The 12,213-nt window shown below is 38.8% G+C and overlaps 1 protein-coding gene across 1 annotated transcript; it reads right to left on the bottom strand.

Annotated features, from left to right (window-relative positions):
• Window positions 1-7,866: 7,866 nt before the first annotated feature.
• On the bottom strand, window positions 7,867-9,951 carry LOC102719878 (myb family transcription factor EFM-like). The gene is made up of 5 exons (XM_040526077.1): window positions 9,515-9,951; window positions 9,263-9,405; window positions 8,755-9,154; window positions 8,518-8,594; window positions 7,867-8,408 (listed from the first exon to the last, which is right to left on the bottom strand). Exons 1-5 carry the CDS (start codon window positions 9,714-9,716, stop codon window positions 8,172-8,174), a joined length of 1,059 nt encoding a protein of 352 aa, XP_040382011.1. The 5' UTR covers window positions 9,717-9,951; the 3' UTR covers window positions 7,867-8,171.
• Between the last annotated feature and the right edge of the window lie 2,262 nt (window positions 9,952-12,213).

Here is a 12,213-nt window from a genome sequence, read left to right as displayed (position 1 = left end):
ATAAACTAACTCCTCCCTCCGTATTCCGTAGCTGTAATTAACCACAAGCAATTGTAATGGCGATTTGGTTCGTCGTCTCTTCCTTGGTGCAATCATGCGTGGATGAATGGTACAGCTTCATCTTTTCAAAATCGTTTTAATTCATAGTAAATAGGGCTAGTGTAACTGCCTGGAATTTCATCACATTTTGCCTCTATCTCTCTCCTTTTGCTTTTCTTTTTGGTTGTGCTTTTGATTCTACAGGTTGTAAGTGGTCGCGTTTGGCTGCACTGTTAAGTTAACTTATCTCATTCGTTTTCCGTGCGCACGTTTTCTGGACTGCTAAACGGTGTATATTTTGCAAAAATTTTCTATAGAAATATTGTTTTAAAAAATCATATTAATCTATTTTATATTTTTTAATAATTAATTAATTATGTACTAATCTATTGCTACGTTTTTCGTACCGGATAAGTTAACTTACCACCCCTAGATCATCCTATGCAGGCTCTTGTGTACTGGTATAATTAAATTCTTTCACAGGACTCTTAGCTTGGAAGACAACCAAATGGGAAAGTGCACACATGTATGCATATCAGTCAAAAGAAGGAAAACTTAAAGGCATGAAGAAAAGGAAAAGAATGGGGGCGATTAGCATGCATATGTGTAACCCTTTTGATGGACATCCTCAACACTAGAAAATAACACGTAATGATCGACCAGTACATTGTGTGATTGTGTCTAGGCTAGTGGAAATTGTGTGTGTGTGACTCACACTAACTACATGTTCATAGAGTTTTAATTTCATTGGTTCTTACACTAGCCTTTCTCTCATGACGGCTCACTTAGAATGCAAGAGTTTTTTTTTATTTTTTTACTTTCACCTTTTTTTTTCTGTTTTTGCTTATACTTACAAGCCAAAAATTAAATTTTTAACCTTAAATTTGGAGTTAATTTTAGGGATTTTTTTCACCTAAGTTTATTTTATAACATTGACTTTTATCGCTAAGAATACATATATAAAACTTTTATTCATAAATTATTTTTCATTTCTAAATATATCATTTGGCTAAATAATCACCCCTTTCTTGATTTGTGCAGAACAGAAATACCATTCATGTAAAATTCATGTGAAGCTAATGTGAAATTCAAAGTAGTTAATATATTTGAGGTTTCTCCATTACAAATCTTGGCTCGTTTGATTTAGATTATCAAACGGATTATTGCTATGGATTATTTACTTGATTATAGTTATAAATGAAATGAAAATAAACATAATAAATAGTTTAAAACAAGTTATATAAGCATTATGGTAGAGATAGTATTTTTACAGATATTTTTTAGAAACGTGGAGCAATTAATATATTTCAATATTGGTGAATAAGTTGAAAAAAGTAGAGTGTCACATGTCTGCCAAAGCTCAAAACCCACTTGTTTATATGAAAAATGACAAGAATATTCCGGTCCTAAAGACCCCTCCCGAGCTTTATCCAAATTCCAACAACCATACCCTGATACACGTAAAGGGAATGCGTGTTGCTTATATAATGGAAGTATGATATTTTTTCCAGTTAAGTTGCCAATCAGTCTCAAATATCAAGTATGTTGTATGCATTTAGTAACTAATTTTCTAGTTAGTTATCTACAAAACATACCCTGATACAGCTTTTTTTTTCCTAAAAGAAAGAATGTGCCATGTGCTCATGTGTGCTGCTATATAAACAGGAGTAGGATACATTATTTTACAGGTAACCTGTGCAAGCATGTAGTATTGCAGTAACTAATTGTCCAGTTGACAAGAAGAAAATAGGCTGCACATGGCCACAGGCAAAGCATGCATGGCTACTAGTAATGTACTTTGGCATGGCCAAGGAGGCAGGCAGCGGGAATGGACAATTAGCATTGTCCCATGGCTTTTCATTACTATCATAATAGCGTACACAATGATAAAGGTCATGTTTAGATCTTTTAAAATGGTAAAAGTTTTGCCACTTTGAAGCACTTTTTGGTAAAATGGATCTAAACACTAAGGTAAGAAAATAACAACTTTGCATTTGATATTTGGGAGTCCAGAGTAGCAAATTTCATCAAAAAATACATAGAAACGCGGACCACATCTCACTTTTGCAAAAAAAATGGCAATTTTTGCATGCCTCTAAACAGTAACTTGCAAAAATACAATACCAAAACTTTTGTTATTTACCATTTATTATTTCAAATATCTCTAAACAGGGCCAAAGTATATGCATGTATGGTGATTAGTGGAGCAGGATAAAGAAGCTAATAATAAGTGGCATCCTAATCCTTTGACCATGCTGTCATGCTGGCATGTGGCCGCTGAACCGTGTCGAGGTAGCAGCAGGATCACGCAGCTAGTAGTAGTAGCCGACCATGAATTGATGAGCTTAAAATTCTGTTATTTCTGTCTCAAAATAATTTTATGTTTTCTATGTTTAACTATTTACTTATTTAAAAAACTTATTAAAAAATAAAAAACTTATGAGTAAAGTATTATCCATATTTTATCATATAATAATAATAGAAAATATTAATTATAATTTGTTTTAAATAAGATGAAGAGTCAACATTGTATCTATAAACTAGAAAATAAATTTATTTTACGAAAGAGGGAGTACAACCTCAATTTCTTAGAATCTAAAAAGAATGGGTTTTCTAGCTTTTATTTTTTAAAAAAAAATTAAGCTACAAATTCTTACAATCTAGATATCTATATTTACAAATTCTTAAAATTTAAATAAGATTCTAAATTATTTAGGTGAGCTGGAGATTTTAGGAGAAGTTAGAGCTGGCATGACTTCTCCAAACGGACCCTGGTAGTACTGCATTAGTAGCAGCAGGCAGCTTTGCTTTGCTTTTTTTCTTATAGTAAGGCTAATAATATAGTCAATAAGCTAGGTATAAGATTTTTTTTAAGTTCTCTCTTAGTCCACTCATATAGTAGTTAACTCTTTATTATTAAGCTTACGGTCTCTCACATACCTTCTTGGTTCTTGGTTCTTGTGCCTAAACTGGCTATAAGCTTACAATCTGCTTCTACTCTCACTTCCACATCAGTATTTAGCCGGCTTATAGCCTCTCATTATACTTGCTCTAAGATGCCCTGGAACAATGGATGACCCCACCATGATCCATAGCATTGTCAATTAATTAACCTGGTTTGGATCTGATGATGGTGACGGTTAAAAATTAGTTTTGGCTTTAAATTTGATTTGCCGTAATTTGTGCACAAAGACGTACGCCGTATTTTGTGCCGCTTAAAAGATGGAGGACCTGGAGGGACAATACAGTTAATGAATGCTTACAAAAACTGGGTTTTTTCGGTGAAGGACTGTACCGTCATTTGTTTACAAATTAAAGCACGATGCGATCTTTCTAGTATCTTATTATCTCATGTTACCTAGTACGCCTCCTCTCTCTGTCACTCCCATCCCATGTCAGTTTTGTGATTTTATTTGCTTTTGTAATTCATGCACTAGTGGCCAGATTTTGTCTAGCAACGATCAAAGTTAGGAAGAGGATTTCATTTCAATCATTTAATGGTCAAATTTTGGGTTGTTTGGGTCCAGTTTCTAAACATATGACAATGGATAGTTCTCCATGCATAAAAATCTGTCTTGCAAATATTTATGTTGTATACAAAATTTAAATCATATACATATTTATATTTGCAATGGATATTTTATGGTCTTTTATACGAGCAACATCAATAGTATACCTAACTACTATTACTAAAACTGATACATATATAGTTGATGTAATGTAATAGTTAACTCTTATAGTAATAGTTAGTTATATACATAATATAACATTAATGCATATTTCACATATTTCTCACACGGTTTTATTGGAGTATGTGACGCAGATAGGCTTGTTCAACCTTATCTAGCACAGTGGCCCGACCCGACCATACATAGGGATGGGGGAGGCTCGGACCTAGATGTTGAAACTCCAAAATCTGAAAAAGCCTGACCCGACTTGAGAAAGCCCAGGGTCTGGGATAGATTCGCGCTATGTTTTTGCGGGAAATGTCGAGCTCGGGTCGGGCTCAGGTCTGGGTTTCCTAGACTGGCTTTTTTCGGCCTGACCCAACCCGAGTTTTGAACATGCCTAGCTGAAGATGGCTACAAATTTATAGCGTACCTTTTCTATCCTTTTCTTCTCTTATCAACTACCATAAATCTAATATATCAATTCTTATATATAGACCGTCTACATGATCTTATTCAATTCGAGATCACCTACGGTTGCCGGTCCAGCTGAAACTTTAGCAGTCCTAGTCATGGCACATATGACACAAAGTTGTGTTCGGTGAATCATCATTGTAGAAGAGCACTGTAGCATATCATGAGATGAATTGTCACAGACTGTATCATCTGTAAATCTTGGCCGTTGAAATATTTAATCTGGTTAAAGACTCTACGATAAGCCTCGTATTTGTGCTAAACTTGTGTCCTCTATTCAAAGTGTATGGGATCTCAATCTCGTTCTATTATACTCGCTCTAAGTAAGTCTTGTAGGGCTCGTCCGTTATCCCCTCTAGATAACCATTTCATCGTTTTTCACGTGCACATTTCCCGAACTGCTAAATGATGTTTCTTTCAAAAAAATTCTATAGAAAAGTTGTTTTAAAAATTCAAATTAATATTTTTTAATATATTATAGTTAATAATTAATTAAATATGTGTTAATCTATTACCGTGTTTTCTATACCAGTTAAGAACCGGCCAGCCCAACGCAGCCGTAGTTAGGCTAGGAATAAAAGTATTTGTTAGATGACGGAGTAATTATTTTCTTTTCATGTTTTTATATCCCAAAAGGGTTCCAGAAAGTGAGGCAAACAATGGCGCATGGAGGCAGCATTGGAGCGTGTTCCTCAGAAACCGCGGGAGAAATCAGGGGCACGATTTGCGTTCGTTTGCGTGTGGACTGGACAGGAGGGCATGACAAACAGCTCTACACGAATTACGAGGCATCTGCCCTGGTGCTCATTTTTTGTTTTTTTGGAAAATATGAAACGATCTATTCGTAAACGAAAATAATTTGTAAATAAAACGTGTGTATGTATATTCTTACTGATTTGCTTCAGTTCAATAAAAAATTTCTTGAGGTATCAGTACCTCACGATACTAAATCATTTCTGATCGTTGAATCTAATCATGTCCATCTAGTTCAGCTAATCCAATGATGAAAAATAATTTAGTATCGTAACCATTACCTCAAGGTATGTTTTGGACCGAAAGTCCGAAACAAATACATATTCTTAGCAATATAACAGTAAAGACCCAAATAAAATAAAATACTATAAATAACCTTAAATCAGCTCTAAATTTAAATTTATAGATTTAATTTTTGACTGACAAACTTAAAAGGAGAGGAGTAAAGACGATTGCTACATCTTTGTTGAGTCACACGCTGCCTTGGTAGTAGTTTACATGTATCTCACAAGCATCCATTTCTGCCTCGTGATCCATAACCATCACCATCCGTGATCCATCCTTCCCTCGTAAAACCCCCCTACGGAGTATGTTACAAGAGAAACCTCAAATCCACCAAAAACGCGTCTACTTTACTGCAACTTACTCCCAGTCCCAGTAGTGATAGATTATTCAGCTTGAGGATGATTAGTGTTGGAGCAAGCACGCATCTGCATCATTTTGCGTTGCAGAGATCCGTTGGTAGCCTGTGGTGTCTGCGTGCTTAGCTTTTCATGATTCCTATGACTGTATTAGCTGCCACTGCAACGCAGAGACTGACTGACAGAAACACGCAGTGGCTGGCAAACTAGCAGCATTTCAAACTTCTTCAAAATTCACATTTCAAACACCTCACAATGGAGTATAGTATACTTCATACTATAAAATGTTTCAGTCTGAACTTGCTGAGATTTCAAGGTTTCAGGCCTGAAACTTTCTGGGAGTTTTTCTCTCTGTTCTGAATTTCTAGCCCAAAATAGCTCATTTGGGCTCTGCAGTCCTTCCTGGCCTTGCAGGTTCGGCCTTTGTTTTGGCCTGGCCCAATAACTCTACAAAGCAGTTTTGCTTGCTTGTAACAATATGGACATAGGAATCTGGCCCATGGAACACATTTGCATCAAAATTTATGTTTTACTTTTTGTAAAACCTCTGTGTTGATCTCCTACTGCAACTTCAGTTTGTTTCAGGATTTCAGTTCTCAAAATGAACGCAAAGACTTTTACTACGAGATACTAGTACTCTACAACTCTGCTGATTGACCAATTCTACCTTGTATTGCCCCAACAAAGCCAAAACTTTTTAATTTATTTCTAATAGTACATGTAAAGTCACTCCGAAGATTTGAACACGAGAGACAAATTGAGACAAAAGTATATTCATCTGGTACAACTGCACCATCATCAAGATAAGGAACAAAATGGTCGAGGGTGTTGAAAAGTTCAGCTAATGAAGGTGGTCTACATCAAGCAGGCAAAAATAAAATTTAATTCTGAAGAAGAACATCCCCCTTGTTGAGTCAGCACCAACAAGAATATCCCGACTGATGAACAAGTTTATGGTTGTTGAACATCAAGCTGTCTCCACCCTGCAGAGAGTGACAGACAGAAAGATCCACGAATATTCATCAGCACATCCCAGGAACAATTCCATTTTCAATCATAGGATACACCAGCAATAAGTACTGATTCATGTGCTCCAGTTCATCTCCGTAGTCTGCACATTTGCATACATTTTTTTCCCCTCCCTCTGCATCAATCGAATTCAGGAAGACGATGAACAGTTAACTGAAAACTGACGGTAATTTCAGCTCCTTGGAAGCCTGCAGCACCGATGAAAACTGTCGCTGTCAGCAAAGATCGACCACTGATCCTCTTAATAATTTTAGGTTACACAAGACCAGCAACCAAACTAAGGATGCTAATAATAAACAAATGCAAGTGAAGGTAATGCCTGAACAAATCAAAGCTGTGACAGGTTCAAAGCCAAGCATCAGGAATGCTAATAATGTCTCAGAATACAATAGATTCCGGATAAGCATGGTGATCCTCCTCAGCGCCTTTGTTTGACTCGACGATAAGGACGAAGAAATTTATATTATTAGCAGCAGCAAACTTTGGTTTGATTTGATTGATTGCATGCATGCAGGCATGCAGAAACGAGAGGTGAAGGCGAGGCGAAATGTCTCATGTGTGACGTGACTTCTCGGCATCGATCGATCTCGCAAGAATGTAGCTGGAGAAACCCTGCAGACTTGCATGCCAAGAATGCTCACAGTTTCGTCGAGAAATAATCGGAGTCAGAAAAAGATGCAGTGTTGCCGGTTTACAGCTCATGAGATTCTTGGTGTGTGATCCTCTCCGTCGCCTCCTCTTCCGGCGCCGTATCAGATTCTTTGTGTCTGCTAATCTGTTCTTTCTTTTCTTTTTTCTTTTTTCTTTTTGTTAACTCTGCTTGAATTATTCTTTTTCTGACCATATGTATATTTGAGATATATGATGGTGAAGAACACTGGGATATACTGTATGTGGAAGACACAGCTGTTCTTGGTGTCATGGTTTGGCTGGTCAGTTAAGACGAAACGATACCGCTGCTGGGTTCTGGAGGAATGAAGGACCACCTCAAGTCCCAAGAAAAAGGATGAGGATCCAAAGTTTTTCTCTTTTCAATTCAGGAATCCAAAGATTTTTATTATTTATTCTCCTTGTTTTGGCTCTTGATGCCACTGGAATGTTGATGGCCATCTGCAACCAGAAACATGCCCCCTTGCTGAAAAAAACATGCAGGCCTAAAATTAAAACAACTGGCCTTCAGTTCACAGTCCAACCAACAAGAACAGCAATAATAAGCTTATGAAAACTGCAATATGCTTGATTGAAATGGAAGTCATCAGAAGAAGATGGGAATGGGCATGGGTAAATTCTCAGGGCGAAAACTGTAGCACTGCCCGAATCCTTTACCGGCAAAACAAGCCGCAAAATTGTAACTAGGTACCACATCTCTTTCGATGTACATGACAAACTCACGATCAGTTTCATCTCAAGCACTCAAGGCTCGATCTCCCTGTATACAACCATCTATACTACAGTTTCTCCTCCTCTCAAAGGCTCACTGAAAAAAAAGATATGATGTTATTGTTCATCGCCGCCGCGCCGCAATCTACCACCAAAGCTCTGAATTTCTGATGCAGCAACACCTTGATCATTTCCAGCCATAGCTCTCAGACCTGCCATCTTCCTCCTCGCCGCTGACGGTCGCCACCGATGAGCCGCCGCCGCCACCGGCTGTGCCTGAGCCTGAGAAATGGAGAGGCCCCTCAGGAGATCCAGACTGGGAGCTGCTTTGCTCTTGGGGAATGTAGCAGAGCCCTCCCATGAGCACAATCGGTTGGTTCACAATTGTTGAGCTTGGTACTCTCCGGTTGTGCAGACGGTACTTCTGCGCAATCAGAATCGACATCAGCATCATCATCATCACAATCGATTGCCAGTGAAAACATTTGATGAGTTGAACTGAAGATTAATGGAAGATTGTGTGAATTGCTCACCTGAAGATGGCTTTTCACTTCGTCATTTGTCAGGCCATCCACCTTCATCAGCTCCCGGATTTGCTTTGGAGTGGCAACTGCAGCCAAATTAATTCAGGAGACGATCACATGAGCACTCTTTAATTCCAAATTTGCAGTTCTACCACAAGTAATTAATTGATCACCACATGCAGATGCTCTTAGCTCTAGACATGGCAAACTAATTGTGCAATTTTTCTAAACAAGAAAAGGTCTCACCTTGAGGGCCACCGAGTTGCTGCAAGGCAGAGACGAACTTGCGGTGGAGCTCCGGCGACCAGCACCGCCTCGCCTTCCTCGCCTGCTGCTGCTGCTGTGCCGCCGAATGTGACTGTGCCTGGAGGCTCAGCGCGGGGCTGGATGCCGCCATGGCGGCGGCCCTCGCCGCTGCCTGGGCGAACCCGACGACCTGACGGCGGCTTTCGTCGGCGGGCGCGGCAGGCGGCGAGAGCAGCGACAGATCCGGCATCCTCACGTCGTAGGCCATGTCCTCCTTCCTGATCAAGCTCGGCTTCGGCCGCGTGAAAGCCGGCGCGCCGGAGCCCACGGCCTTGAAGGGCACGAAAGCGCCGCCGCCGTCGGACCTCGCCTCCGACGAGATCCTCCCCTTGTCTTGCTTCTGCGACGATCGTACAAGGTGCTATTTTTAGCCACCAAAATCCACAATTTCGAGACGCGACAAACAAACAGACAAGCATTCGAGCAAGCAAAATCGAAGGACGCTCACCTCTGGATCCGCGGCGTCCCGGCCGGAATTCCCTGACCAGAGCTGCGCGGTGCTCATCCAGTTGCTCTTGTCGCCGGCGTCCTCCTCCTCCTCCTCGCGATCACCACCCTTCTTCCCCACCTCCTCCTTCATCACATCAATCACTGCGCACACATGACACCATCAACAACTCGCCCCCGAAAAAGAAAAATGGAAACAAACAAAAGCCAGCCAAAAGAGAGACTCTTTTTTTGGGTGTTCGTTTGTTCTTACCGTCGGCGAGGAGGCGGACGCAGAGCGGGAGCTCGCGGCGGAAGACCTCAATCTTGCCCATCTCCTCCTCGAGCCTCTTGATACAGTCGCCCATGGCCGACGCCGGCGAGTCCCTCGCGCGGCCGACGCTCTTGGCCGCGAACATCTTGAGATCCAGGCTCAAATCCGCGCCGACGCCGATCTCCCCAACTTCGAGCCCCATCGCGCATACACCGCCGCCGCCGCTCAAGGTGCTGCTGCTTCTCCTCCTCCTCCGCCGCCGCCTCAATCTATGCGAGAAGATGCTTCCTGTGTTCGTTCTTGTGTGCGTCTGAGAAGAGGAAGTGCTTGTTGTTGATGGATGGATTGATGGGAAGGGAAGGAGGGCAGGGAAGGAGGCGGGTATATATAGAGGGAGCAGGAAATGGAAGAAGAAGATGAGGAGGAAGAAGAGAAGAGAAGCGAAGAGGAGATGAGAAGAGAATCTGGTGCTAATCAGGCGAGGACGAGTTTTCACGTCACCTCTTCATTGTAGGGAGGACACAACACTTGTTCAAACAACCCTCTCTCTTTGTCTTTATTTCGCTTTAGTCCATTCCATTTGTGTTATGCACTTATGCTCCTTCCTTCCTTAGAAGGAAAAAATCGATTGAAATTCTAAGTATTGAATTTCTTTAAGAGTTATTTGGTTTGTACAAATGAAGCATAGGAAATTAAAAAAAATGTTTCTAGAGAGAAAATATAGAAAAATTTCTATCCACTCAAACCTCTTGGAAAATTTTATTGGATTGATGTTGTCCTATATTCATATTCATTCGCTTTTTCTCGGTTAAAATTTCTTCAAACTGAATAGGCAAGTGATTGTTTTGATTAGATTTTTTTTAAAAAAATAAATGGCTACTTGTATACTAGGAAGAAAAGAAATTTAGAGAAAATACAGGCATGCATAATTATTATATATAGTGGGAGTAATGTTAGCATATCTTTTTAGCACAACGGTAAGTAAATTGGGACATGGCTATCATTTTACTTGAGTATATATTTATGTAAAATTAACCAAAATAGTCATTTATTTTTGGACATAGGGAGTACTTTGTATATCTGGTTTAGTGAAGAAATACGATGCTTCTCTCTCCGTTTTGCAATGTAATAATTTTTACTTTTATCTAGTATATAAGTGTTAATGAATCTGTATAAATATACCAACTATATATTAATTTATTAATAAATTTTAATAAGATAAGAAAGTCTTGCAATATGTAGAGAAGGGAATAGTTTATGAAACAAAATGTGTCATTTAGATGTTGGAGTTTAATTTGTGATGGTTAATATGGGCTTCTCGTGTGGATCTGCTGGCGTAATTTGTGGATGCAAAGTTTAATTTCTCGAAGGTTCCTAGATTTGGGACGAATTAATTGCTAGCGCTAAAGATACCGTGTAGGATGGAACGGATGGCTATTATTAATTCCACTAGAAACGGATATCTCGGTTTTCAATTCTTGAGCTTTGGGTTGCTTGCTTCTCTTTGAAGCAATTAGCAGCTCGATCATATATGCGTACAAAATAACACAAATTTCTTTTCAGCATTCTTCGAATGATTCTGTAAAAGCGTACACCTTTTAATTCATTTTTTGTCCTTGAACATCTAGAGTGAAATTCATACGCTTCTCTTTTGATTTGTCGCTAGTTTTGCTTTAATTTTGTCGCATTTGCTCGATCACTTTGTGCTTTCTGAAGCAAACAGCTAGCTGTGTGCTGCGTACGTTGGTTCAGTTGTGAATATTTGTTGCTATATTCTACGTCCGTCTTTTAATGTTGCCGCCGTTGATTTTTTTATACGCGTTTGACTATTTCTCTTATTAAAAAAAATTGTCAGTATGTAAAGCTATATATATGCATAAAAATATATTTAACAATACACAAAATAATATAAAAATAATTAATAATTAAGTAATTTTTTGAATAAGATGGACGGTCAAACATATATAAAAAAGTCAATTACGTCAAACATTAGGATGGTGGAAATGTGTGTATATATATATATATATATATATATATATATATATATATATATATATATATATTGTTTACAGCTTATATATAGCACCAGATCTGGATATCCATCATCTTCAGCATACAAGAAATGTGATACAAAGAGGTAGTATTTTATTGTGCTCAATGCGATATAATCTAAAGCATTAAAGTTTCAACGAGTATTGCTATAACAGCACGTATTAAAAGTACATAATTAATTATGTGCGTGGTCATAAATGTTTTTTCATGAACTGTCACACACTTCGTCGTAGAAAGTGTATTCTTGGAACATCCAGTAGAATATACCAGTTGTACATCGTTTGCAAAGAGGATACCATGGCACCTTGATGATTAAACAAATTTGAGTCAGGAACAACAAACGTACCATGGCTGAGATTTTTGGGTTGCCCCTTTGAAGATAAGAACTGGCCATTTGATATTTGTCTTATTGGCATGGTGGCATCATTTCAACATCGCATATACATGGGTTTTCCGAATATCCATCTACCTAGAAGATATGTTTTCTTTTGAAAACTAAGCACTTGCAAGTTGTGTCCATATGTAGAATAGCTATGTGATATGGTGTTGTCATCCCCACTACTGAGGCCGCGTTCGGTTGTGTCTTAGTTACTTATCTGTCACAGAAAACATAACTATAGATTAGTACATGATTAATTAATTTTTAA

This window comes from Oryza brachyantha, chromosome 7 (genome assembly GCF_000231095.2).
Source record: "Oryza brachyantha chromosome 7, ObraRS2, whole genome shotgun sequence".
Taxonomy (NCBI): Eukaryota; Viridiplantae; Streptophyta; class Magnoliopsida; order Poales; family Poaceae; genus Oryza; species Oryza brachyantha.
This window is presented reverse-complemented; position numbering and strand designations above follow the sequence as displayed.

Excerpts from the sequence above, each read along its gene's own strand:
- LOC102719878 (XM_040526077.1), bottom strand. The coding sequence starts at position 9,716 with ATGGGGCTCGAAGTTGGGGAGATCGGCGTCGGCGCGGATTTGAGCCTG. Across the intron at positions 9,406-9,514 it reads CGTCCGCCTCCTCGCCGACG|TGATTGATGTGATGAAGGAG; the intron begins GTAAGAACAAAC and ends ATGTGTGCGCAG. Across the intron at positions 9,155-9,262 it reads GGGACGCCGCGGATCCAGAG|AAGCAAGACAAGGGGAGGAT; the intron begins GTGAGCGTCCTT and ends CGATCGTCGCAG.